General features: G+C 35.1%; 6 protein-coding genes and 4 non-coding genes across 13 annotated transcripts; 4 read left to right on the top strand and 6 right to left on the bottom strand.

The window, feature by feature from the left end:
* Positions 1-604: 604 nt before the first annotated feature.
* LOC105953124 (ubiquitin-activating enzyme E1 2) lies at positions 605-6,824 on the bottom strand. Of its 4 annotated transcripts, none has more exons than XM_088824028.1 (7): positions 6,486-6,824; positions 5,969-6,275; positions 4,676-4,893; positions 3,388-4,182; positions 2,409-3,277; positions 1,888-2,320; positions 605-1,407 (listed from the first exon to the last, which is right to left on the bottom strand). In XM_088824028.1, exons 2-7 carry the CDS (start codon positions 6,159-6,161, stop codon positions 811-813), a joined length of 3,105 nt encoding a protein of 1,034 aa, XP_088680154.1. In that variant the 5' UTR covers positions 6,162-6,275; positions 6,486-6,824; the 3' UTR covers positions 605-810. The 4 variants fall into 4 exon arrangements, with proteins under 4 accessions (XP_088680154.1, XP_088680153.1, XP_088680155.1 ...); XM_088824027.1 differs by having other exon boundaries at positions 5,969-6,303; positions 6,486-6,802; XM_088824029.1 differs by having other exon boundaries at positions 5,969-6,265; positions 6,486-6,690.
* TRNAS-CGA (transfer RNA serine (anticodon CGA)) lies at positions 6,749-6,830 on the bottom strand. Its single transcript has one exon. It is a non-coding gene; the product is annotated as a tRNA-Ser (tRNA).
* Positions 6,831-6,897: 67 nt separating this feature from the next.
* TRNAS-CGA (transfer RNA serine (anticodon CGA)) lies at positions 6,898-6,979 on the bottom strand. Its single transcript has one exon. It is a non-coding gene; the product is annotated as a tRNA-Ser (tRNA).
* Positions 6,980-7,049: 70 nt separating this feature from the next.
* Positions 7,050-7,131, bottom strand: TRNAS-CGA (transfer RNA serine (anticodon CGA)). The gene has a single exon. It is a non-coding gene; the product is annotated as a tRNA-Ser (tRNA).
* A 330-nt stretch (positions 7,132-7,461) lies between these two features.
* Positions 7,462-10,044, top strand: LOC105952811 (plectin-like protein). Its single transcript, XM_088824575.1, has 5 exons — positions 7,462-7,933; positions 8,818-8,960; positions 9,053-9,153; positions 9,514-9,587; positions 9,715-10,044. Exons 1-5 carry the CDS (start codon positions 7,756-7,758, stop codon positions 9,807-9,809), a joined length of 591 nt encoding a protein of 196 aa, XP_088680701.1. The 5' UTR covers positions 7,462-7,755; the 3' UTR covers positions 9,810-10,044.
* A 536-nt stretch (positions 10,045-10,580) lies between these two features.
* LOC105953125 (small ribosomal subunit protein eS4z) lies at positions 10,581-13,110 on the top strand. The gene is made up of 5 exons (XM_012976754.2): positions 10,581-10,760; positions 11,641-11,718; positions 11,832-12,012; positions 12,194-12,291; positions 12,472-13,110. The coding sequence occupies exons 1-5, from the start codon at positions 10,758-10,760 to the stop codon at positions 12,901-12,903; spliced, it is 792 nt and encodes a 263-aa protein (XP_012832208.1). The 5' UTR covers positions 10,581-10,757; the 3' UTR covers positions 12,904-13,110.
* Positions 13,111-16,924: 3,814 nt separating this feature from the next.
* LOC105953126 (ferritin, chloroplastic) lies at positions 16,925-19,363 on the bottom strand. Its single transcript, XM_012976756.2, has 8 exons — positions 18,754-19,363; positions 18,260-18,343; positions 18,098-18,158; positions 17,881-17,968; positions 17,700-17,761; positions 17,521-17,586; positions 17,240-17,303; positions 16,925-17,131 (listed from the first exon to the last, which is right to left on the bottom strand). Exons 1-8 carry the CDS (start codon positions 19,131-19,133, stop codon positions 17,097-17,099), a joined length of 840 nt encoding a protein of 279 aa, XP_012832210.2. The 5' UTR covers positions 19,134-19,363; the 3' UTR covers positions 16,925-17,096.
* Positions 19,364-19,711: 348 nt separating this feature from the next.
* TRNAG-GCC (transfer RNA glycine (anticodon GCC)) lies at positions 19,712-19,782 on the top strand. The gene has a single exon. It is a non-coding gene; the product is annotated as a tRNA-Gly (tRNA).
* Positions 19,783-19,881: 99 nt separating this feature from the next.
* Positions 19,882-21,737, bottom strand: LOC105953127 (uncharacterized protein At5g01610). The gene is made up of 3 exons (XM_012976757.2): positions 21,453-21,737; positions 20,591-20,645; positions 19,882-20,389 (listed from the first exon to the last, which is right to left on the bottom strand). The coding sequence occupies exons 1-3, from the start codon at positions 21,537-21,539 to the stop codon at positions 20,016-20,018; spliced, it is 516 nt and encodes a 171-aa protein (XP_012832211.2). The 5' UTR covers positions 21,540-21,737; the 3' UTR covers positions 19,882-20,015.
* Positions 21,738-25,103: 3,366 nt separating this feature from the next.
* On the top strand, positions 25,104-26,007 carry LOC105952814 (abscisic acid receptor PYL4). Its single transcript, XM_012976391.2, has one exon. The coding sequence runs from the start codon at positions 25,174-25,176 to the stop codon at positions 25,807-25,809; it is 636 nt and encodes a 211-aa protein (XP_012831845.2). The 5' UTR covers positions 25,104-25,173; the 3' UTR covers positions 25,810-26,007.
* Positions 26,008-27,762: the final 1,755 nt, after the last annotated feature.

Raw genomic sequence — 27,762 nt, 5'->3', positions numbered from 1 at the left:
CTCTTTCTAGCACCGTTTATGTGCCCTTTGGCTTGGTTTCAAGATTGGGAAGAGATGCGAAAAAGTGGGGTTTTTCGAGAAGAATCTTCTTGGCTTGAAGGGCGAAAGATTAGCCAAGAAAACTTGGCAGAGGCTAAGGTGTTGGTGAATGAAAGAGAGAATTCTTATTCGGTCAAAATCGAGAAGCTGAGAGAAAATGAGATGGTGTTGCAGTGGAAGGGGACGCCACTTGTACGAGTTTCCACTTGGATGTGAACATACCGGAAACCGACCGTGGTGGGTGGGTTGGCGGGCGAGTCGGGCAGCCTTGTAAAGATTCATGTTTCTGTAGAAATATATATGTTTCTGTACAAATTTTAAGATGTAGATTAAAACAAGTTGGCAGATCAACTGCACATTTCACATAATATATAAAATAATGCAGATTATATACCATGAACTCAATCTACCTTCAACCTGTTCCCAAAATAAAACAATGTACGCGTTAACTAGATATACTTCTCCCGCATTGCAATATTATGTATATAAACAGCAAATGAAGACCAACGCGTATAAGATTGACATCAATACGACGAAAAGTAAACACTAACAATATCGACTATCAGAGCAGGATTAAACATTTCTACCATATCATGAACAAGTGTGTAACAGAAGGAAAACCAAACAATGGTGGTCCCAAGCAAAGCTTCAGCAGAGGGTGCTAACAATTTATACGCACAAATTCACAGTACAACACTCAGTTGTTGAATGAACTAAAATCATTAAGTGTCAAGTCAATTCCACGAATAAAAAACGAGAGCCCATCAAACCCTATTCGTAGTACACGGAAACCTGAGGAATATCGACATCATTGTCTTCATCATCCTCGCAGGCAATAACCACGTCAAAATGACTCCTGTAAGGAGGCAGCTCAAACTTAGCAACGTCTTTCACCAAATCCACCATCTTCTTATCCATTCGCTCCTTGTGTCTCGGAAACATGCTATTGAACAATAAGCAGCTTCCAAACGAGATGCTGTAAGCATTCAGGCCTTTGTTTTTGAGCCACTGAAGCAGCTCTCTAAGAGTAGGGCTTCCCTTGAGAATCCAACGGTCCCACACAGACCAGCTCATGTCCTGATATTTGATGACCTTTGTTGGAACAGGCTCGGCCATTGAGAAGAGAGGAAGGGAAAGATTGGCAAAAGTGTTTCTGTAGTCTTCGATTTTGTGGCTGCCGTCAATCACCTTGTACAGCTCGAGGCAGACGAGTCCTGTTGCCATAGCTGTGGAGGTTGCAATTGCTGGGATTATTTTACCTGCAATAAGCTTGGCTTTGAGCTTATCAACTTCCGGGATACTGTAGTTTCTTGCCCTCATATTGGCAAGTCCGGTAACCAGTTCCATGTGGTAGTTTGTGTCATCGTCCTGCACATAAAGTAAGAAAGAAAAAAGATGAATTTAACTATGTTACGAACTTGGATCCAAGACAGGTCTTTGTTAAATCGACATTAAAAGATGAATTTAAGCATGGATACAATTAGCTGAATTAATGTCCAACATTGATAACTGGATATAATATTACAAACTAGTAGATTCTTCAAAAGGTTAAATAGATGCAAATATAGTTTAATTACCAATATCAAAAGGTTTTAGATTACTTAAAAAAAAAAATTATAGTTCAAATACATGCTGACTACCCTCACTTAAAAAAAAAAATTAATAATAATAAATAAAAAAAGAAGCAAGCATTGAACTAGTAAGTGACTTAGCAATATCCTGGCGAATTTGAAATCTGACCTCACCACCACTAGGAATAACTTATTTCTCATATGGACTAGAAAATATAGTTAACACTTCAACACATTGAAATTTATTCACAGTGGAAAAAAAGAAAAAAAAACGGACCTTTTCAAACTGGATGGGATTCATCTTGTAACCAGGAGCCAACTTTTCCCTGCACGCCTCTAACTTCATGACCAACTCATTTATAACATCGGCATCATCCATGGATGCAGTTGCAAGACTAGTCGCTGCCTCATCCGTCACAATTCTGACGTTATTCTTTGGCAGGAAATCTGGGACCATCACTTTGTCAACAGCCTCAGCAAATTTCTCCGAAGACTTCGCCCAGTTTGGAATGGGGATTCCGAAAGCTTCTGCACGTAATATAGCTCCAGCCATGACAAAGTTAATATGGCTCAAGTCTTGGTTCGAGAACTCGAGTGGGCGTGGGAAACGTTTTGGGGCAGACCAAAATCGAGCCCCATTATTAGTGGCGGCATCCTCAGGAAATGTGTAGGTCAACTGTTTTACCCTGTTGGCAAAATAGTCCTCGAACCTGATTTCACCAAGAGAAAAAGATCATAGAATTAGTGGAAGGAAATTTGATAGAAAATATTGACAATAGAATAAAAGGTGGTTATTACTTTAAGCGAGCCCAAGTGATGCAATCCTGGAATGTGTCACATTTGTCACTGTCGAGGCATTCAAGAACCCGTTCCAAAGTGTCTCGGGCCTGTGCATCACCGGCTTGTTTCATAGCAGATATATATTCACTTGGTTTTTTGAGATACACATTAACCTCTGTTGGTGTCTTCTCAAGCAAGCCTTCAAATTCTGACCGAGCCCACGTTAAGCAATGGTGGATGTTATGTGGAAATGAATGCAGTGTGCACATAGGAGCTTGTTTTTCAGGTGGGTCCCTCGATGCACCATAATTTTCAGTTAGGTGAGGAATTACCATCTGTGTATTGCACTTTGCACCCAAGGTACCAGATTCTAGGAGTGCTCTTTGGAAGTATAAACACCTTTGATCGATGTAAAGCCTTGCGCTAACATTGTCCAGAGCATTGATGACAACACTAAGATTCTCCCAAAATGTGTCATCAAAAACACTCTCACTCTCGGGGCTTGCACGGTTTTGCAAAGCTTCAATATTAAGACGACGGTTGATAAAAGAGGCAGCTGTTGCAGCAACTGTTGACTTCGCCTGACCTATGTTCCAATCACGGAACAGAAACTGTCTACTAAGATTGCTCTTTTCAATGACATCATCGTCTGTAATAGTCAGCTTTCCCCCATCACCACAACTAACTCCCATCAAAGCTACATTTTTCAGGAATTCACATCCCAATGCACCAGAACCGACCATGAAAACTTTTGCATCCTCAAGTTTCTTTTGCAACTTCGATCCAAATACTGAAATTTGAGCATCATAACGAGAATTCAAGGGCCTCAAGTCATTGGGATCCACGGATTCAGTCGGAAGAGATTCAACAGAGTCAAAATAGAAGAACTGTTGAACAGAAAAAAATAATGAATCAATAATTAAATATTCAACGAATGCTGGATTTTAATTCATGAAAAAATGACAGAGCTATAATGCAGAAATTTAACTATCATAACCTGAAAAAGCGGGTGGAATTTCCCTGAGCAAGCCTTCACAACTTCCTGCCCGACAATACCACCGAACATAGCAGCCATGGGGTTCAACACAGCCCTAGCACCAAAAGCAAAGCTCCTAATAAGCTTTGGGTCAATTTCTTCCAATCTACCGTCAGGCAGGCTGTTGTTAATATCAGCAAGAAGGGCTATTAATTTTTGGGCATCTTCTTCTGATCCAGCGAGAGGAGGCCGCCCCACCTCCACTATGAACTTATCGAGTGCTTGAAATGCCAAGTGAAGGAGAGGCGGACGGTCAAATTTGGAAAAATCACTCAGGAGAAAATCGCCGGGGTCTTTAAGTGCCTGTTGCAGAGGCTTGAATTTCAACACTTTAGGTTCTTTTACTTGTGTGACTATACCACCTCTCTCATACCCAGCATAGTTACTTGTATCCTCTTCAATGGTGAATGAATAAGGCCTTGCATTCTTTATTCTTCTTGGCTTTCTATCATTCAGTTCAGTCATTCCTAGCACTTCGGAAAATACGACTAGCTCTCCATCTTGAAACTCCAGCCTCTCATCGTCAACACAAGACACAATGGCAGGATTGTCATTGCTGATAGAGGCAATAATGCCTGTGTGGGGTTCCTCACCATCAACATCAAGAACTGTAAACTCGGGGCCAAAATCACAAAATACGCTGCCAAAAAGACCCCGTACTTCAGACTTGATGAAAGCAATTGGAGGTTGATGCTGGTGGCAGTAATCATCGAATTCAATCGCTTTCTCTAAGCTGATATCAGTAAATACAACGGCCTGCAAAACATATATTGACAGTGAGCGAGCATCAAACATGAATTTAGCAGATTGATAAAGAAGAGATGTCTCAAAAAGGATAAATTCATTAAGAAAAGGACAGAATGTTTAGGTCAGTTAAAATGGTGATTCTAGAAATGCTATGCAAGTATCCATTCTCCACATCTTTTAGTACATTGTGTATGTAAGTGTCTAATTTGCCCACAAAATTCACATAATTACCGTGGCAACACAGAAAAAAAGTGGAGGCAAAAAAAGTGCTAAGTAATTATACAAGCATCAATGAGAATCCCAGACTGCTGGGCTCGCAGAGAGCACCAAACAATTCAAACCGACGACCTGAACAATTAAAACATAGAAAGGAAACATAACTTCACAAATATAAGGATAGTCAAACAACCAGGCCATAGTATACGTTCGTTAAAACATTTTAGCAAAACAACAAAATACAATCAAGTCTTTGCAGTAAAAAGGAAAATGCAATAAATTTTACCTGAAAATCAGATAGCTGCTCTTTAGTCAACTCAGTAGTTATTGTAGAAATGATCACTGTATTGTTGAGTTCTTGCAATTTTGGTACAGATACAAGAGCTCTATTTTTCCCCACATCCTCTTCGGAGAAAAGAAAACTGCCAGAGAAATCCCACAACTCCACGGTACCCGTATCATGCAGCGTGACAGATTTAACACCAGCAAGAACAAGGTTTTTAGCTGTGAACAAACATCGGCAACATCATAAAACAACTTCCCAAATTTATACAATGGCTTCCAATAGATGAAAAGAGAACAAAAAAATAACATATATGCACATTCCTTATATACAAAGAAAATTGATAAGAAAAAAAAAAGTGATGAAGTTACTGTAATCAAGTATACGTGTGTCAGACGTGAAACCATTGCATACTCAAGGGAATCAGACGTAGAACAAGTAAACCACGCATTAAACTACTGTCATCCCCATCTTTACCATGTACTTTTATTTTATATGACTAGGGTAGGCCTTGGGAAAGTGGAAATGCTTTGGGTGCTTAAACATAGTGACTCGAAGTTGGAGGTCAAAGATTTGAGTTGACACAGCTCACAAGATTACATAGAAAGGATAAGTTCAACTTTACTCTCCCCAAACTCAGACTCAGAGCAAGTAAATCACTCATGCACAGAGTATGCACTTTCTGCCTATGGGATAGTTTGGCCAATCAAGAAGTTAGTGAAATAATATGATCCAACTTGAGTTAATGGTTCAGTAGTAAAACCATCTAGAATTTTTATCATATAATCACATATAGAAGAGCATAAAGCCACATATGACTTACTACCAGATATACATTCACAGACAAAGATAGTACGTACGGAAATAGTAAACAGATGCTGAATGAAAATGCTATAGACAACGATTCCTCATAAGCTTAGATCTCAAATAAAAAACACACAGATACTAAACGACATAAATGGAACATATTATCTATGCTAGGCCAGGGAGATGTACACCGTACACGATAATGTATTTCTATTCCAATAATTCCTCGTAGCCGAAGATTAAGCACCATAAATTGAATAATACAACTGATCGTATAGATGAATATATCTTCAGCTGATATAAATAGCTTGATTCATTCTAAAAGCATACATCTACCTTCAAACGCAGCAGTAGAAAAAAAAATATAAGGATTCACCACAAAAGTACATCTACTTTGATAGAAACACATGGAACTACAAAAATTAAAATAAAAATAAAAACACGGAAAAGAGATACAGGCGCGTATATACACAAACAGATAGTGGTTACCTATTTCAGCACCGAGGCCTTGCATGCCAGAAATGAGAATATTAGAAGCGAACAGTCGGCGCATGGTCTCACGTCCATAGACGGCAAGCTGACGGCTGTGCAGATCCTCGTCGATCTCCAACTGAGCACCACCGATCGGCGCCTTGCCGTTACTGACGCCGTTGTTTCCGTTAATACTGTCACCTCCGGCCATATTAAACGTGGATGAAGCGGCGGATGACGTGGCAGCTGCGGATGCGAAATTGGTACAGTGCTTTTTGGTCAACTCGGAATCAACAAATCCTAGCGCCGCTCCAGCTGCTGTTCTCTTCACAGGAAGCATAAAGTCCGGTGAACTGTTTGAATTCGACATAATATTGATTCAACGATTAAACAATCAAAGCTCAGAAGCAAAAAAAAAAAATGAAAAGAAAAAAAAAAACAGATCAACTAAAATTCAGGGGAAAGGGGAAAATACAGTCGGATGAAAGAGGAAAATAAAAGGGATGAGCGACAAAATAAAAGGGGGAGAGCGTACCAGAAAAGGAACAGATTACGGATGTGTGTTTGCGTGTGATGAGATGATTAGGGTTTGAGGAGGGGGTTTGGATGGAGTGGTGAAATGTTTTAGGCTTGGGAGGAAAATGAGAGAGAGAGATAAATGAGGCTCGGAACTGGGATTGTCTGGTCTGGTCTGGTCTGCGCGGATGGAATGGTAAAATCGTGTGTCGTAAATCGCAAGTGTTGTTAGGCGGTGGGGGGAATTAAAAAATTGTTGTAAATTTATGAAATTAAAAATTACGTCGACAGCAGGATTCGAACCTGCGCAGGCAAAGCCCAACAGATTTCGAGTCTGTCTCCTTAACCACTCGGACATATCGACTTCAATGTTTAATCTTTGGAGACATATACTAAAACATGTTAACTCGCAGATGTTAAATGAAAAAAAACGTCAACAGCAGGATTCGAACCTGCGCAGGCAAAGCCCAACAGATTTCGAGTCTGTCTCCTTAACCACTCGGACATATTGACTTTATTGTTTGGTTGTCGGAGACATCAATTAAAGAATTTATAACTCTCAAGTGTTCAATAAGGAAAATATCGTCGACAGCAGGATTCGGACCTGCGCAGGCAAAGCCCAACAGATTTCGAGTCTGTCTCCTTAACCACTCGGACATATCGACATTAATGATAATTTGTAAAGCTGTAAATTCTCTTTATTATTAATGAGTATTTATTTGGTAGTCTAATATGGGCTCGAGTTGGACTAATTAAACTTGATAGGCTTCACAATTGGTCTTCCATTTGAAAGAAATTTGGGCTTGAGCTTATATAGCCTTCTGGGCTACGCTTGAAGAAAAAGACGTTGAAATGAAATTAGAAAACAATATCGTTTTATAATTTTAAGGGCCCAATTGTGGGTACAAATAAAAATAAAATGTCATTTTATATATTTATGGACTGAATGTGTGAATCATCTATAATATGGGCACAAAATGTTAATTACCCATATTTGAATGACCAATATGTAAAAGAAAAAAAGTAAAGCACAGAGGCGTCAATGTTTTTCCAGCAATTATACCCCATCTTCAAATTCTCCGATTCTTCCTTCTCCCGCTCACTGTAAATCCATCATCTCCGCCCTGTTCAAATCTCTTTCCATTACCGAAGGAAAAATTAAATAAAATCCAACTGAAAGTAATTTGTCCAGATCTCGTTGAATTCGGTTCATTTGATTAAAAAATCAGCAGAATTCGAAACCCTATAAACCCTCGTCATCGCGCATTATTGAATCTTCAGAGTATACAATGGGAGAGAAATCGCGAAAATTGGATATGGAAGAGCTGATGAATTACAGCAACAATCTGATAGAAGTTCTGAAAGAGGAGAAGGATGCAATTGGTCTCGATCATTTTCTGCGCCATACGGAAGCATCTCAGTCGCAATGGGCGAAACACCACAACGAAGTTGCGAGCTCCATTGAAGGTCATATCTTTTCATTAGTGTTTTCCTTTTCCCCCCTTCCAATCTCTTTTACAGAAGATGACAGTGTGGTTTAAAATTGTTTGTGGAATATTTTCTCTGATGCTGTGGAAGTTTACTTAATTAGTTAGGAATAATTGGTTTTGATAGGGGTCTTTTAGATCTTATGTTGATGAGGGGGCAAAATTGTGAAATTCCTAGTGGATAAGATATTTCGCATTTCATTAGTTTACTGGATCGCACAATATTGATATTGATACGAAATTATGTACGTCATAAATCATGTGTAGAAACCAGCAAGCATTGTGTTCTTTTGATTGGGGGAGAAACCACAAGTAAGAAAAGGAATTGAGTTGCTTAACAGAATGTGAAGTATATCCATTGTTATTATATATTAGAGTGTTTAAAACTTCTATGAGCTTCTTGATTCTTGAAAATCCCACCCGTTGTGTGATATAGGAAAGAGCTTTTTGAAATTCTTAGGCCTTGTTTGGTTGGGGAGATTAGCCATGATTGACTAAATAATTTGACTTTGTTTGATGTTTGGTATCCCCAATAACTTGCCGGGCCGACCCGCAAATATTATGTAATCATCATGCCTTATCTTGCCTTTTAGTCATGTTTTTTTATTGAATCATCGAAGGTCCAATAATATAATTGAGTTTTATTAGATTATTTAATCTTGTCTTGGCTAATCTTATCTTGGCAACCAAACGAGGTCTTAATATATTGCCTTGTTCTTGAATTGGATATATGTGACATACTTATATCAATGTGGTGTAATGGAGTAGCATATGTGTCATGGAAACAGAATTTGCTCAAAACAAGTTGGTAGGATATCGTATATTTGTTAGTTTCAGTATGCTGATAGTTTATCCTTATCACAGACTATAAAAGGAAGATTAATACATCCAAGCAAGAAACGGCAGCTGCAGAATCTGACACCGTACCAGATGCTGAGTTAGATTCGTTGCAGAAAGTATTGGATGAGGAACATCAATTGGAACGGAGGCATAGGGAGGATCTTAGATAAGTATTATGGTTTGTTTTCAGCCATTTATCTTCCGGTTCCTGGTTTATTACCAACAGTATAAATTAACGACTTCTTTTGTGACAAACACAGTAATTATCAATGGAGTTGATGATCTAGACCATCGAAGGGTCTATATTGAAGAAGAATTTCAAAAAAACAAGAAATTTGATCAAAATGAACTTCGAGCTCAGTAAGTCATCCGAAATTTGATCAAAATTTGATCAGGCTATTCTTTACCTGTTTCTATTCTTCACCAAACAACCCCCCACCACCCCCAATTTTGTGGTGACCTGATTTCTTGTTAAGTCTTTCACATTCAAGAAAATTGTCCCATTCCGATAAACAATGTGCACTGCATAACTATTGTTGCAAACTTGTGCGGATTTAACTGCAATTTGATGAAATGAGTTACTATATGCATTTACACAACGATATGATCTACTTTACATTGTAGCTCTGTAATGTCGTTCTGACTTTATTCCGGAGAAAGTACCTAAAACACTTCTTTTTTTACAAGCAGCAGCTTATACAATTTTCTTTGGTCTTGCAGGATGAAGCTTTCAATGTATGCTTCTGTGACAAATACCATTCCATACTTGGATGATGAATCCAAATTATCAGGCCGTATCCTTCTTAGTTTGCATACATATATTTCAGAATATTTTTTGCTTGGTATTCGTAATCAAGCATTTCAATATTTACAATATATTCATAAATCCCAAGATTTTTTTTTTTCGTTAACCTTCATCAGATATCGTGGTGAGAGATAAGAGAGCTGTTGACAAGTTTGAGTTGGATCCATCAAAAGATAATTGTAACACCATTTGGAAGATGATAAACCTGTGAAGAATCTCTAGATTGTGGGCAAATATGCTCAATTCTGATTTATTGCTTGGGAAGTTGGACAAGAATTCAAATTTGGTTCTTGAAGTTGAAATGTTTTAGGGTTTTATTTTTTCTATTTTATTTTTTAGGGTTTTTCTATTTGTTTATGCTCTGATGAACAGCTGAGCAAGCAAAGTAAGATATATGTATGTATATGCTTCTACTATTTATGCCAGTTGGTGAAATCTTGTTCTGATTTGAGGTGTAAAAATAACTGCAAATTCATATTTCATTTGTGTTACAAATATAATTGATATAAATAGATTAGTTTATATACATTCCAGAGTGATTTTAGACCCCTAATCGTAGATAGTTTCCTATTCGTATAAATAGATGTAACCGTCCAACAAGGAATGACGCATCAGTTGCAGCAGATTTGTTGCTGGTTCGTTCATTACCAGATAGGCTTCTAGCAATATTAGAAAAAAAGAAAAACTACTCATACAATCTTGTATTATAATTGACTGCAACTTGTTGTATGGGATATACAAATTTTATGCTTCCAATTAAAATACATCCAACCCCCTACGTTTTGTATATTTATTACATCAACACCCTACATAAGGGTGTTAGTGTAAGAAAATTACAAATTGCAGGGGTTGGATGTAAATAGGGAACAATAAGGAGGTTTTTCGCAATTAAACCTTACATATATCCTGATTAAAAGAAAAAAGAATATATTCTGGGCCTATGTCAAATTGAAAGGAAAACGTAGGCCCATGTTTCGATATTAAGCCCAAAAGGAATTTGACTGAAATCACCGAAACTAACCCTTCTCTCTCTGTCTCTCTTATAAACCTTGGGCCATATAACTAGGCAAATAGGGTTTACATTTTCCTTCACTTTCAATCCTTCAGCTACACACACAGGGAGGCGCCGCCGTCTACTTCTTCTTCATCCACCAGCAAAATGGTCAGTCGATTTCTGAACCTCAATTGTTTGTTTATTTGCGTTATCGAATGATGTGAAAGCATGATTTTTTTTCCTTCGTTCGTTGGTTTGGAACGTCTCTTCCGAGTGGAATTGATGTTTGGATCGTGCTTTCTGGATTTAATGCTTGATTTTGTTTTCTTACGGCCATGAAATTAACTGATTATTCTCTTTTCGTTTTACATGAGATTGATTTTGTGGTTTTCTGGAATTTTTTTTAATTGAAACTTGTTTAGGATTCATGTAATACAGTAACAGATCAATTTACATCAATACACCTGGATGCTGATTGGAGAGGAGAACCTTCGGAAATGCGAATTTGCAGTCACGTTTTTTTATTTTTATGTTAACCTTACAAACTGAAAATCTTTGTAAAAGTTAAATGCATCCTTCCTTGGCAATTAGGGTTAGAGAAAATAACATTCTCGAATAAAGAAGAGAACTATCTCAATTGTGTCTGTAAGTGTAGTAAAAAAATTAGGGTTTGTTAAATGTGTACAGTGGTCTGTTTTGGTTTTTATTGGAAACTAATTTTCATAGAAATTCTGAATTTCCGAACTATTGTTTATAGATTTTGGGCTTTGGTTCGTGTTTAGCCTTAGCATAATCACACTACTAATATTATGATTGAAAATTTGATTGGACTTCTATCAAGATGCAATATGGAGATCTTCTACAATATTTTGTATTGTGATGCAGTGGATGTGTAATATTTCTCTACTTTTTCCTACTTGTGGTGATTGTATAATATCGTAAGCTATGGATTGTTTCATTGTTATCTCGTATGTCCTTGGCATATGCAACTTCTATTTCCAGGTCATTTTCTGAATGAATCTAATTTTCTGTCATGTAATGAAAACAGGCTAGAGGTTTGAAGAAACACTTGAAGAGGCTCAATGCCCCAAAGCATTGGATGTTGGACAAGCTTGGTGGTGCTTTTGTAAGTATTCTATACTGTCTGTATTTCACCCTTACGGGTGTATGCCTCCTCAAAATTATGTCTACTCTCTTGATAATTTTACGTAAGGCTGTATTAATTATATATTTATGCAGGCCCCCAAACCTTCGTCTGGACCCCACAAATCAAGGGAATGCTTGCCCTTGATTCTCATTCTGCGAAATAGGCTGAAATATGCTCTTACATACCGTGAGGTGATTGCCATTCTGATGCAACGTCACATCCTTGTTGATGGGAAAGTCAGGACTGATAAGACTTATCCAGCTGGTTTTATGGGTATGCCCTTATTTTCTTTACTCCTATGCATTTTCGAGGTTATTTTGTTCTAAAGATATTCTTTCTTAGCAAAGCTAAGTTGCATGGATGGTAATATTTGTATAGGGATCTTGTACTTTTGGACTTCTTATTGTTTGTGAAGATTTATTTAATAGGTGTTTTTTGCCTTATTTTTTCGTAGATGTTGTCTCTATCCCAAAGACCAACGAGAACTTCCGTCTTCTGTATGACACTAAGGGAAGGTTCAGGCTACACTCAATCAGGGATGAGGAAGCCAAGGTTCGTATATAATTACCACCTTCTACTAATGGTGCTTATTAACATACATATTAAGTACATTTTATTTGTTGAAAAATAATTCTCTAAGAAGCTAAAACTTGGTAGCTGCAGCTGAAGCATATATTTTATATTTGATATGTTTATTACAAATGTGTTTATACATTGTATTACAACGTGCAGTTTAAGCTATGCAAAGTCCGCTCAGTTCAGTTCGGAAAGAAGGGTATTCCGTACATCAACACATACGATGGAAGGACCATTCGCTACCCGGACCCACTTATCAAGGCAAACGACACCATCAAGCTGGATTTGGACAGCAACAAGATTGTCGACTTTATCAAATTCGATGTCGGAAATGTTGTGATGGTGACTGGTGGTAGGAACAGAGGCCGTGTTGGAATACTCAAGAATCGTGAGAAGCATAAGGGTAGCTTTGAGACTGTTCACATTCAGGATTCAACTGGCAATGAATTTGCTACTCGATTGAGCAATGTGTACACCATTGGAAAGGGTACAAAGCCGTGGGTTTCTCTTCCAAAGGGGAAAGGTATTAAGTTTACGATCATTGAGGAGGCCAGGAAGAGGCTCGCTGCCCAATCGGCAACTGCTTAATAGTAATATTATTTTTCTTCTTTGCATGACTAGAAGTTAGTTTAAATTTGTTGGAGCATGCATTTTTCAATCCTATCGAGACTGGACCATTGCTATATTCTTCTATCCGTCGTTTTTATTATTGTAGGATTTTGACTGGAGAAAATTTGTGGTTTTGTTTTTTTCATTTGCAAAATTTAATTGAGCTTCTCATTTTGGACACTTTAATTTGGGTGTTTGGTTCGAATTTTTAGTTGTTGCCTAATAATGTGTGCCTTTCAATCAGTCTTTTGGTTGAATCTGTTACTTATTAAGCAGCATTAGATTTTCTTAAATCAAATTGTTGACATAAATTATTAAATTTGTTAATTTTGTAGAAAAATTGAAAATAATAGGTGAACGAGGCCATGATCAGAGAAAAATAGACCCATTTTCTTTGAAAAGTCCATTTTCGTAGCCCAATTTCAACCCAATACAATTTAATTAAACAAGTCAAATAATATTTTGGCTAAAAATAACATAAATAATAAGTTTTTTAATAGTTTTTGACACTCAAATATATATATATAGGGTAAATTACACACACCCCCCTGAGGTAAGCTTAAATAACTGTAAGGTCCATGTGGTATCGATAATTACACTCAGCCCCCTGAAACGTAGTCAGAAACTCTAATGGGATAATGAATTGGATACGTTATTCCGATAAGGTTCTAACGGACTATTGGTTTCAGAAAGTGGTGGAGACAACAAAGAGCTATGGGTGATTTAAGAAATGTTCGGGGAGCCATGTTACCCCATAGCTCTTTGTTGTCTTCACCACTTTCTGAAACCAATAGTCCGTTAGAACCCTATCGGAATAACGTATCCAATTAATTATCCCATTAGAGTTTCTGACTACGTTTCAGGGGGCTAAGTGTAATTATCGAAACCACATGGACCTTACAGTTATTTAAGCTTACCTCAGGGGGGTGTGTGTAATTTACCCATATATATATATTCTTTACTAGTCAACAAATAATTCTTCTAAATTTGATTTCACTAATTTTTTATTGGTCGAACGTCCAAAAATTTATTTCACAATCAAAATCATCAAAAACTGTATATTATAATACACAAATTTTGGGTAAAATTGGTGGAATGTCCCAAAAACTTTTTCACGATCAAAATCACCAAAACATGTACGTTATAGTACACAGATTTTGGATAAAATTGATGAAACATCAAAAAAAAAAAATTCACGATCAAAATTATCTAACATTGTACGCTACAGTACACAAACCAAAAACTGTAGACTATTATTAGTACACAGTTTTTGGTCAAAATTGGTGGAAAGTACAAAACAAAAATTCACGATCAAAATCACAAAAAACTGTATACTATATAGTACACAGATTTTAGTAAAAATTGGTAGAATGTCCAAAAAACTATTTCACGACCAAAATAACAAAAAAACTTTATACTATAGTTCACAGTTTTGGGTAAAATTGGTGTATCGTACCAAAAACTTTTCACAATCAAAATCACCTACGCTACAGTACATAAACCAAAAACTGTATGCTATAGTACACAAATTTTAGTTAAAATTGGTGCAACATCCAGAAAACTATTTCACGATGAAAATCACAAAAAATTGTATACTAAATTTTAGTTAAAATTGGTGCACCGTCCAGAAAACTATTTCACGATCAAAATCACAAAAAACTGTATATTATAGTACACAAATTTTAGTTAAAATTTGGTAGAACGTCCAAAAAACTATTTCACGATCAAAATCACCAAAATTTGTACAATAGTCCACAGATTTTGAGCAAAATTGGTGGAACGTCCCAAAAACTATTTCACGATCAAAATCACAAAAACTGTACACTATAATAGTACACATATTTTGGGTAAAATTGGTGGAACGTCCAAAAAACTATTTCACCATCAAAATCACCAAAAACTATATGCTATATAGGACACAAATTTTGGATAAAATTGGTGGAACGTCCCAAAAAATATTTCACGATCAGAATGACCAAAAACTGTTATAGTACACAAATTTTGGATAAAATTGGTGGAACGTCCAAAACCTCTTTCACGATCAAAATCATCAAAAACTGTATATTACAGGCACAGCACACAAATTTTAGGTAACATTAGTGAAACGTCCAAAAAACTTTTTCATTGCCAAAATCACAAAAAATTGATTCAAATTTTATCAAAAAAATTGTGTACTATAATATACAGTTTTTGGTGATTTTGGTCGTGAAATAGTTTTTTGGACATAGCACCAATTTTAACTAAAATCTGTGTACTATATTATACAGTTTTTGGTGATTTTGATCGTAAATTTGTTTTTACACACACTACACCAAAAACACACACTGAAAAAAAAATACACACACTACATCGAAAACACACACTAAAAAGAATTACACACACTACACCGAAAACACACACTAAAAACAATTACACACACTACACGAAAATCACACACTAAAAAAATATACACGCACCACACCGAAAACACACACTAAAACAAAATACACGCACTAGACCAAAAACTCATACTAAATAAAATACACACACTACACCGAAAATACACACTAAAAAATATACACACACTACACCAAAAACACACACTAAAACAAATACACACTACACCGAAGACACACACTACATAAAAAACACACAAAAATATACACATACTACACCGAAAACGCACACTAAAAAAATTCACACACTACACTGAAAACACACACTAAAAAAATATACACACACTACACCGAAAACACTCACTAAAAAAATATACACACACTACACCGAAAACACTCACTAAAAAAGTTACACACACTACACCAAAAACACACACTACACCAAAAACACACACTAAAAAAAAATACATACACTACAATGAAAAACACACATAAAAAAAAATTTACACACTAAAAAATATACACACACTACCCCGAAAACACACACAAAAAAAGTGTACACACGACACCGAACACACACTTAAAAAAATATACACGCTACACCGAAACACACACTAAAAAAAATACACACACGACACCGATAACACACACAACAAAAATATACACACACTACACCGAAAACACACACTAAAAAAATACACACACTACACCGAAAACACACACTGAAAATATATACAGACACTACACCGAAAACACACACTAAAAAAATACACACACTACACCGAAAACAATCACTAAAAAAAATACACGCACTACGCCGAAAACACACACTAAAAAGAATTACACACACTACACCGAAAACACACACTAAAAACAATTACACACACTACACCAAAAAAAAACACTAAAAAAATATACACACACTACACCAAAAACACACACAAAAAAATACAAACAATTAACCGAAAACACACACCAAAAAAAATTACACACACTACACCGAAAACACACACTAAAAAAATTACACTCTACATCAAAAACACACACTAAAACAATAGACACACACAAATATACACACACTACACCGAAAATACACTAAAAAAATACACACACTACACCGAAAATACACAATAAAAAAATTCACACACACTACACCGTAAACACACACGAAAAACAATACACACACTACACCAAAAACACATACTACACCGAAAATACACACACTAATTTTTTAGTGTGTTTACGGTGTAGTGTGTGTGTGTATTTTTTTAGTGTGTGTTTTCTATGCCGTGTGTGTGTATTTTCTTAGTGTGTGTTTTCTATGTCGTGTGTGTATTTTTCTTTAGTGTGTATTTTTCATTGCGTGTATATAACTCACATATTTTTTGCTAAAAATGGCTAAAATTGTCATATTTCTTATAAAAGATTTTAACAATCGAATATATAGCAATGAAGATTTTAATTCATAATGATGTGGTTCAAAAACCAGTTCAAGAAGTTCCAAATCTTCGAGCCCACCCCGCTTTGGGCCAATTCGTCGTGGGCCTACTAAAGGGGCCGAGGGAGATGCTCCCGGATAAGTACTACCTTACATTTGACAGTTTAAGATACTCAGCTAAAAGGCATACACAAGAGGGGAGATAATTTTCATGATCTCTTTTATTTAGACAACAAGCTAAGTAGTAACTGGGATTTCTGCTAAACATTGTACGATACATCGATTAAACTAAACTTGCACATCCTTAAATCTATTACGAAATAACACCGTCACACCTTAGTTTATGCTGCCACATCTCCTTAATTAAGCAACATCTGATCGAAGTGCCACACTCCTGAATTTACACAAACAAACGTGACTTCATTTAGCCAGATCGAAATTTTGTTGAGACCGAAGAAAAAACTCGAATATTTTAATAATTGGGAGACAAAGATTATCGTACCGTGTCCTTTTCCCACCCTCCTCAGCTGAGCAACATATTCAGAAATCTTTCTGATGGATGCCACCTGGACGATAAATTAGAAATTAAAAAGTACTAATTAGAGATATGATTATTACTCATGTGCTCTTTATGTAGTTTTTCTTCCGAGGATTCGTAAAACTCATGTCATTTTGTTCGTTATTTTTCATATATACTAGCACATTATTCGTTATTTCACAATCAGCAAATGAATGGTTACATTTTAACATTAGAATAAGACAAATAAATATCTTTGGATTTACCTGTTCCTCCAGAAATTCACTCTCTACGAAATCTGCTAGCTGGGGGTCGTTGTTACTATCAGCAATCTATAACATCAAGAAAACGAGTATATGATCAAACAGAGTCCCAATTCAAATCGCAAGCAAATTAAAGCTTTTCAAGAAAATAAACGGTATACAAATGTCTGAGAAAGCCTTACACTGTGAAGCTTCAATAGTTTTTCATTGGTCAGCTTCTCCAGTGACAAGGCTAGTTCCATCGCTGAATCAAAGATACAAAAAAATGAAATAATAAGTATTTAAAACTAATATGGGATTATTACATAACAGTTGCATAAAAATCGTAAGACAAAAGAACAAAGAAAGTTAAGTTATTATTACCATACAGTGCGTCACCCTTTTCAGGGTGATCGAACTCAACAGGTGGCATCTCTAGGCTGTTTAGCTTCACTCTCCCTCCTCTCTTATTCTATAATTTCATCGAAAATTAAAAAGATAAAAAATCATGTCAGTATTTTTCATCAAGAACAAAGTAAAATACACGATCATGTGTAGAGACAAAATTTGCCCTGTTTCAAGAACATGTTACGGAAATTACCTGATACTCCATTAGCTTCTCTGCGTGTTCTCTTTCTTCTAAGCTCGACTCCTTAAAAAATCTGACCACACACAATCATTATTAAACACAGGTTATAAGAAGCAAGTTAAAAAAAAAAAAGAATAAAAGATAACGAAAAATTCGAGTTTGTTGTATACTCACTTAGCGAGGCCTTTTAGAGCAACATTGTCCCTGTCGAAGTAAGCGTACAGAGAATGGTACACGTATGATACACAGTACTCCACACTGGAAAACCAAAGGGAAGATCAATACATACAACTGTTATACATACTGTCGTAACCGCATACGAAGAGAAGCAGTACTATACGAATAAAACGTTGCTCTTAAGTCCGAGTCAATAGTCTTCGGAGCTTATACATCGAATTTAGTTAAAATTAAAATCGATTTCTTCACAATCGGTAATTCTTATGCAAGTTGTAATAGAATAAACATAGCACTAGCAGTAAACATTAAACCACATCACATACTACATTTTTGAACTTATCAAACACTTTGAGCAAGAATGCTCCATAAGCCCAAAATAGCTAGTTTAATATTATTAATTCTGATCAAACCCTAAATTTCTTTCCAATCTAATTAAATTGAACCAGAAATTAAAAAAAAAAAAAAAAAAAAAAAAAAAAGAGAAAACTCACTTGATCTGCTCATTGATTGCAGCCTCGCAATCATCCAAGAACAAGTGTCGGGCAAGAGAAACATCAGAAGCAACAGGGACAATAAGGTCATCTTTCTTAACCTCCTCAAATGGCTGAAACACCAAACCCGTGAGTGGCAAAGTCGTGGTTTCGTTCGATGCACCAGTCGCGAATCCATTATCACGCCTCTTCGCCAAAGCAATACCACTGAAGGTCGACGCAGAAGAAGAAGAAGAAGAAGAAAAACCAGAGAGCGAATTCAAGCCATGGGGAAACGAACTTGACGATGATAAGGCATTACGATTGGGAAGATTTGACAATGGTGAAATACTAGCAGCACAGCCCTGAATCGAAACAGCGGAAATCGCTTCTACAAACATTTTTTCTTCTGTAGATTTGCAGAGAAATCAGAAATGAGGAATGGATTAGATCTGGGATTAACAGGGAGGAATTGATTTGAATTTTGATGAATGATGAGAGGGTTTGGTTATATAGAAATGGGGGAAAGGGGTTTGGGTAAGAATTACTGAATTAGGGCCATTGAAGAAATGACACGTAGAGAGAGAAAGTTGGTCCACATGGGCAGAGGCGTGTGGCAGGCTTGTGTCCTGATCCGATATCTAGTGGTATCTGAACAAATATCCGTAGCCTATCCCCTTCAACCTTTCGGAAAGTATCTTGCCTTCTTTTAACCTGTTCACACTACGTGGAATATTATTTTTATTTTTTTATTTATTTTTTTGGGATTTTTGGGGTAATTTTTGCAATGTAATTACTAATTATTGATATTGAAATATTTAGCGGAGGAGATCAAAAACAAGAAGGTATAGTGTCAATGTCATGTGCCTCTTGTGGTCACACTAACTTTATGTAGATTAAAGGTTTATTTCATTTGTCTGTTGTCTAATGAGAGAATTGAATAAGTGTTCTAAAATATATTTGAACTTATTCACAACAAGCACCAGTGGTCTAGTGGTAGAATAGTACCCTGCCACGGTACAGACCCGGGTTCGATTCCCGGCTGGTGCATATATTTTTGCCATTTTTTTTAAATATCAGGTGATTAAATATAGAGGGTGGCGACATTCGGCACAGTTAATTCAACGAAATATGTATCGATCTTTACACTCACCGCCAACAAAGAATTATTTACCATACCGATTAGAGTCATCATTACATTACGCAATCACGCCATGACAAAAGGGTCCAAAAATACTGTGAAATTCATTACAATTCGAGACAATCAAACATCAACTACGGTCTCAGAATTTCTCTACACAAACTCCATCTCTCAGAACCTCGTAAGCATCTCTGCTCCTGGTTTTCTTCATTCCGGCAGTGAAATGGAGCTTCGATTTGTTATCAGAAGAAATACAAGTCACTCTTACCCAAACAATAACCTTAGTCTTGATTCCTTCAATGTCAGCCAACTTACCTTTCTCAAGATAACCAGTCACAATGGTCGAAAAACGCAGGACAGATGAATCCTTGTACCCAACTTCACAGACTGATGGAATGTAAACAGTGAGCTTTCCAGTTTCCTCGTTGAATTCGTAATTGGTGGCATCGCGGGGGAATATACCTACTGCCAGATCGTAGTCCTTGAGGAGTTCGGGTAATGGTTTCTGCATTTTCCCTGAAAAAAATATCAGTTTTTTAGTTCGTAAGTGATGCACAAAAATTCAATTCGCCATTGACGAAGATGCTGCTTTAAAGTCCTCAAGATATGCGTAAAAAAATCAATTCATTATTTACAAGTAAACAAGCTAAGCTACAGCTTATAGCAGTAAAATATGAAGCAATAATCTTTTGATCGTAAAAAAAATAGAATTCTAACCTTTTAACTTGTTAACCAACCATTTGGCCCCTCCTTCAACACTGCTCGAAAAAGACTAAAAAGAGACGGAATCAGAAAGAAAAGCAAGTTAGTGTCGAGGCAAATGCAGGTCCGCTCATTCTCATTTACGGTAAATTTAACTTATTAATTCCTAAAAAGTTGCCATTAAACCATAAAACACAATTGAAGTCTACGTAAACCGATTCACTGTAACTTGCCAATGTTGTTCTGTTCAGTCAACAAATCAAGAAGTTCAATTCATACAATTGCATAAACTCGTTGATAAGCACAAAAAATGTTAACCGTAAGAAACAAAATCAGAAGCAGAACAACTCAAAGTTCTACTGTAAATCCCAACAATCGACAAATCGAAATGTTAGACGACTATTCTTTCATCATTCAACGGGTTCCTTCAACACGCACAAAATTCGATCAAAGAGCAATTGCTAGGTACCGGTCAAACCCTACATACTTAAAAGGAAAAACCATGAATTTTCCCACATAAATTTCCATTCCAACACACACCCAAATTTGAAGTAAACGTAATTGCTACACTCCACAATGCAAAACAATAACTGTTCGACATCAATTATTAAGATTCCAATTGAATATCTTCATATTAAAGTCAGCAAACTCAGAGTCTAGACTGAATTGTACAAAAAATCCAGTAATTCGAATGCAAAATATAATAGAATCAAACCTACGCTTAAGATTCGCAGATCAAACATCTTCAAAATTCATAAACAAAAATCAGCAAACTCGATTACCCAAACAGCAAAAAAAATCAGAATTGAGGTTACTCGAAAACAGGAAAGATCAATAAACCACAAAATTAAAAACAAAAAATGATTGAAAGTCTTACGTTGATATCATCGCCGACGGAGCTAAATTCCTTGTTGGCTTTCTGGCCCAGCCAATAAGAACCAACCTTGTTCATAATTTGATCCATTCAGCGAAATACTCTCAATTTGAATAATCAATTGGTATAACTTGCAAAAATTTCAGATCTGAAGATAATTTTGTTGCTCCTCTCTCACACTATTTGAGCCCTAATTTCAGAGCGAGGTCCCCGTTTTCTTCTTCGCGACTTGTCCTTTTTTTTTCTTTTTTGTTTTTTCTTTTCTTTTCCTTTTTAATTTTAATTTTTGATATTTTTATTTATTATAATTTATATATATGGTGGGAAAGTGGGTGGAGCCCAAATTGTGCAGACTACTACTCGATTAGGGTCAAAATTCAAATATAGGGTTGCATGTCAGTCAGCTGACTCATTCTTCTTCACGTCTGAATATCACTATTCACATCTACACACAACTTGCAACTTGCAATACTCATTATTTTATTTATATTTTTGTTCTAAATCTTTTCATTTCTGCGAAATTACTAGAAACTCCTTGCAATAATAATCCAACTTTTAATTAATTAATTTATGTCACACACAAAATTTATATACTCGATGGTAGGGCTGGCAATCGGGCCATGTGAGCCGAGTCTGGATCGGCTCAAACTCAGCTCAGCCCACAATTAATCGGGCTTCGATTAAATAAAATTCGGCCAAACCATCGGGCTTTAGGTAGGTCCGATTCAATTGCATGTTCTACTTGATGGTTTATGCCCAAATAAAGTTCATTAATCTTAATTAATACACAATACCTCCTCTTATTGATCGATCGAACCTGTATTTTTCGTCGATCTGGTCAATCTTGGAGCTCGTGTGCAGTGAGTGACCTGCGTGTGTGCAGTGAGTGACCTGCGTATTCTTCGTTAACTGTTTAGTTCGAGTGGTGTTTTTATGATTTAGGAATGACCGAATCCCGGAAGATATGAAAATGGCTATCGTAAATGAAAGGTGAAGAGGAATCATGTGAGATTTTTGTTACCTATCTAAATCAAATATATATGGTAAAATTCGAGATGAAGATAGTGTCACAAGTATAATGTGTGTGAAAATTATAATCAAGATTCAAGAAATTAATTAGCATAGCTTTGACTCTCACTCTTATTTAGTTGCATTATCACGGGAGGATATGAGTTTTATCTATTTATTTTCCATACAAAATTACCGAAAAGTTTAATATATATTTAACATCTCATTCTATAAAATGCTGTAATTAAATTAAATAGAAAAAAATTATATTAAATGAAGATCCAAATAATTAGAATTAAAATTCTCATAATTTTAACGTTTCCAACATGCTAAAAATGAATTAATTTAGTTACAGAAATAATATAAAACTAAAACCAAGGTGTAAGAAAGAAGATGTCAATGAAATGGATTAAATATTTATTTATTTATTTCGAAACTCAAATAATAAAATATAGAAAAATCAAAACAGAAGAGCCCTACTTCTGTCATTTGAGATGTGGGGTTTTCTAGAAATATCGAAAAAATGTTTATTTATGAACAATTTGCAATTTGCAATTTGCAATATTAAATAATATATCTTGAAACTGTCATGATAAGATGTGTCATATTCAATAGTTGAAATGTCAATACTCTCCCCCTCACAAAAAAAGAAAATATAATAAATAAAATAAAATAATTAATAATAAAAATTGACAAGTCTCGAGGATTAACCAATGCAATGGGGGATGAATCTCGTTTTATATACGCTTTAAATTCTTGGGACGTGACACAATGTTAATTATGAGAGGATTAATGTTTGTAATTGTGTTTAATTAAATAGAATAACCTCCTGATCATATAAATATATAATACTCCATTAAGCATGATACAATAATTACGTTAATATATAAATATTAATGTTTGTAGACTGGGTCCAGTTGATAAATAATTAAATATATATTAAGTTCAAAATCATGTATCTGGGAATGTGCATGTCACCAACTTAATTAGTCAAGCAAACTAATTTCAAATTTAAATGCATTATTGATTAAATTTTGCCAATTTGATAAACCAAAACACTATTTTTTACGAGTCAATACAAAGCACAACTATTCTTAATCATCTGTTATTTAATAAGGACTAAAGGGCGCCCCAAAAGATTAAAATAAATAATATAAGGTCTCGTTTTGATTGTCCTGATAAAATTAAATAATTTAATGAAATATAATTATATTATTGAATATTCGATGATCCAATTCAAAACACATATAGAAGATAAGATAAGTACATAATATTTGTAGGTCGACCCCAACACGGTATTATTATTTTATTTATGAATTATGAATCTTTGAAAATTCGCTTTTATCAGTTTGTCACAAAAGATTTAACTTTTTATTGATCAATTTTATCAGAAGTTCCATACACCAATTTGAGCTATGGGACGAGAATCAGATCCCAAGTATAGCTTTTCAATTTTTTCATTCAAAATCTATACAAAAAAATTAAACTTTTTAATGATCACTTCATCAGAAAAATTAAATATTTTGTAGAATAACATGATATTTTATTTCACAATTTTTATTTTGTTTCAACTCAAAGTCTACCTAGAAAAATGTTATACATATCTTTATATATGGGTAATTCACATATTTGAGATAAATATTTTTTATACTGGTATTTGAGGGTGTGTATATATATATAATATATTCAGTTGGGCCTCGTTGGGTTGAGAAAATTAGTTATGATTAACTAAATAATTAGATTTTTTTTATTTTTGATATCCACACTAATTTATTTGGCCGATCCACAAATATTATGTTATTATGATTTATCTTATTTTCTAGTCATATTTTTTATTAAAAATTTAATAATATAATTGAGCTTCATTAAATTATTTAATTTTAAGATATCAATTAATTGCTGCATATTTTACTGCAGAAATGTTGTTCAATTGAATGCCCCACGAGGTGGAACAGTTGGAATGGACCAAAAATCCAGAGCTAGTGTCAAATAATTTCACGAGAGTGATCAAAATCCAAGTACAATTGTACAACAATCACTTGCACAAATAATAGTAATTAATTTAAAAAATATTTCAAATTGGAAAGAAAGAAATAAATAAATCAGAAAATTGAATCTGGTCCAATTTCTGAATTATGAACCACGAGAGGAGGACTGTGTAGTACACAATTGTCGAACAAGTTGATCGTCGCCCATTTAATTTTTTTAAATCAAATTGATTGAGGGGCAGTTGAGCCATTTTATATATTCTTTTTTCTTTTTCCAAATTTATTTAATTAATTAATATTGGATTATCCTCCAATTTGGCATGGTGGGATAAAAATATTTTCTTTCAAGGTAACGACAGTCTGATCAAAACCCCACTTGCCCTTTTACAAACCCTAGAAATAGTTAAAATCTTTTTTTATATATTTTTAAATTCAATTTCATGTCGATTGAGACTTGCACTATTTTCTTTAAATAATTCAAAAATAAAATAAAATTATATTCTTTTGAATTTACAAGGCTATTTTGGTAATTTTGCTAATGCAAGTAGATCCTATTTTAATTGCCCTCACATGAATCTTTAGAACCACTCTCTCACACACAGATTTGATATATATATATATATATATATATATATATACATCTCTTTCTTCTTTAGCTATATTGAAGAACGACGACAAAAAAAAAAAAAGAATTAAAAAGAGAATTAAATTCAGAGAAAAAAACCTCCATGAAAATGTCTCCGAAATCCTCTCTTCTACTCCAAAGAATCAACGAAACACCAACCACCGCCGCGGCGGCGGCGTGCAAGCAAGCATACCGCCACCCGGACGCCGCCCAGGTACCGGAAAACGTGGCCCGGTACCACACACACGCGGTGGGGCCGAACCAGTGCTGCAGCTCCGTGAGCCAGCACATCTCGGCGCCGGTGTCCACCGTGTGGTCGGTCGTCCGCCGCTTCGACAACCCGCAGGCGTACAAGCACTTCGTCAAGAGCTGCCACCTCGTCCTCGGCGACGGCGACGTCGGAACCCTCCGGGAGGTCCGCGTAATCTCCGGCCTCCCCGCCGTCAGCAGCACCGAGCGACTCGAGATCCTCGACGACGAGCGCCACGTCATCAGCTTCAGCGTCGTCGGCGGAGACCACCGCCTCGCCAACTACCGATCCGTCACAACACTACACGCGGCGGCGGGCGGCGGCGGCGGAGGCACCGTGGTGGTGGAGTCGTACGTAGTAGACGTGCCGCAAGGTAACACGAAAGACGAAACCTGCGTTTTCGTTGACACCATTGTTAAATGCAATCTTCAGTCATTGGCTCAGATCGCACAGAATCTTTCCAGACGAAACCCTTCTTCTTCTTCCTGAATAAAACAATTTTTAATTACAGACATGCAAAATCTAAACTATTATTACACACTTGGTCGATCGATCCGATGTTTTTTTTCTTCTTTTTTTTTTGTTCGAGGAACATGTAATAATTTTTATGTTCTTTTTTTTTTTAATATCTTCGCTTTTAGGCTGTTAATTAATTATGATCAATCATCAATCGTTCTTTGTCCAGAATAGTCTTCTACTTTTCTTTTTAATAATTTAATCTTTTTTAATCTCGCTTAATTATGTTTTAATCTTCTAATTATATTTTTGAATACTTTGATATATATATATATATATATATATATATACTTCTTGATTAATTATTATATTGTAAAATTCTTTATAATAATTAAGCAAATTAACCGATTGGTTTTGGATGAGAATTAAGATATACATGTTGATTTTTGGTAGATAAATAAATAAAATTTGTTGAATAATTAAAACCAATTAGCTTCGATCAACAGTGACCAGGTGATCATATATATGTAATTTGGTTGATTAATTAATTAGTGGAGTGTGTTAGTTTAGTTTCAGGTTCACGAGTACGATGTGTTCATTAACGTTTGCAAATCGCAAGTAATAATTAATAAATTCATTTAACTGCGTCAAAGCAGTATTTAATTTCTGTTTGGCAACATAACAGAAAATTTGTAGCGGCAAAAAAAAAAAAAAAAAAAAAAACTTAATTAGTCTACGGCAAACGTTGACCAGGTTATACAGTATGGATTTGCTAATCCAGATTGCAATTAATTTAAAACGTTGCTTAATTAATTATAACATGGCTAATTTCAAGTAACAATAATAATAATAACAGAGTACAGAAATTTAGAATGCATGGGGATGAGATAATAGGGGGGATGGATGCATGTAATAATTTGCTGTTTTTTTTTTTTTTTTTTGATATATAAATATAATAATTAATATTGTTTATAAAAAAATAAAAAAATAAATAAAAAGAAAAGGCTATAAATAGTAGTAATTAAGATGAAAGGAATCAAAACAGCTAGCGGTGCAAGTTGGGGTTTTGGTGTGAGTGAGACATAATTAGCTGTTTAAATAAAAAATAAATTAAAGTAGGCAAGTACTGCAACTTGTGCAACTTGTTTTTATCTTTTTCCTCTTTTTCTCTATTTTACATCATACAATATGCATGCAACTTGCCCCTTTTCTTTTTTGTGATTATATGCCTCAAATAAATTAATTAATTAATAAATATTTTTTGGAGTAATTTTTAAGTGTTTAGGTAACGATTTTTACTTATTATAAGATCTTAAATAAAAATGTCTTTTTAACATTTTACTATAGGCTTAGCGGAACATTCTCTAAGCATGGACCAAAATTTGCTAATTAAACTCATAAATGAGATTAATTGTTAATTAAATTCCGTCACTTAACTTTCAAAATCAATTTATAATTACGGTCTCCAATTAAATTTAGTTAGTGGATTGGAGCCCTAAAATTAAATTCATTAGTCCAGGGACTACAGTTATAAAATTAAATAAATAGCCATTCTTTAATTAAACAATTAATAAAATGTTAAAAATAAAAAAAATAATTAAATAGGTAATTAGGAGATAAGTCGAATTTAGGGGGTGCAAAGTTGGAAATTGGAATCTGGAGGGGTCTTTAAATAATCCCATGCGGTGTCTTTCAATGGCTTCACGGTATCCCACTAAAAAATCTCCTATTTTTTTAATTTAATCTTTTATTTTCTTTTTAGTTTTAATAGTTAATATTTAATTTTATTATTTAGAGATAAGTCTTTAATTGGCTCATGTAGATGATAAAGAGCTGTTTTATGGTACGGAAATATTCCAAAGACCAATATCAGTCAATATCTCTTTTTTTCAGTTTGAATTGGAGAATCTTTTACTTTATAAAATCACTTTTTATGGCTAAACATTTCGGAATATTTCGAAAATTCACAAATTGACAAATTGAACG

This window comes from Erythranthe guttata, chromosome 10 (assembly GCF_056151865.1).
Source record: "Erythranthe guttata isolate IM_541 chromosome 10, IM_541, whole genome shotgun sequence".
Lineage (NCBI taxonomy): Eukaryota > Viridiplantae > Streptophyta > Magnoliopsida > Lamiales > Phrymaceae > Erythranthe > Erythranthe guttata.
Note: the sequence above shows the minus strand (reverse complement) of the source record. Positions and strands in the feature narration are given on the sequence as shown.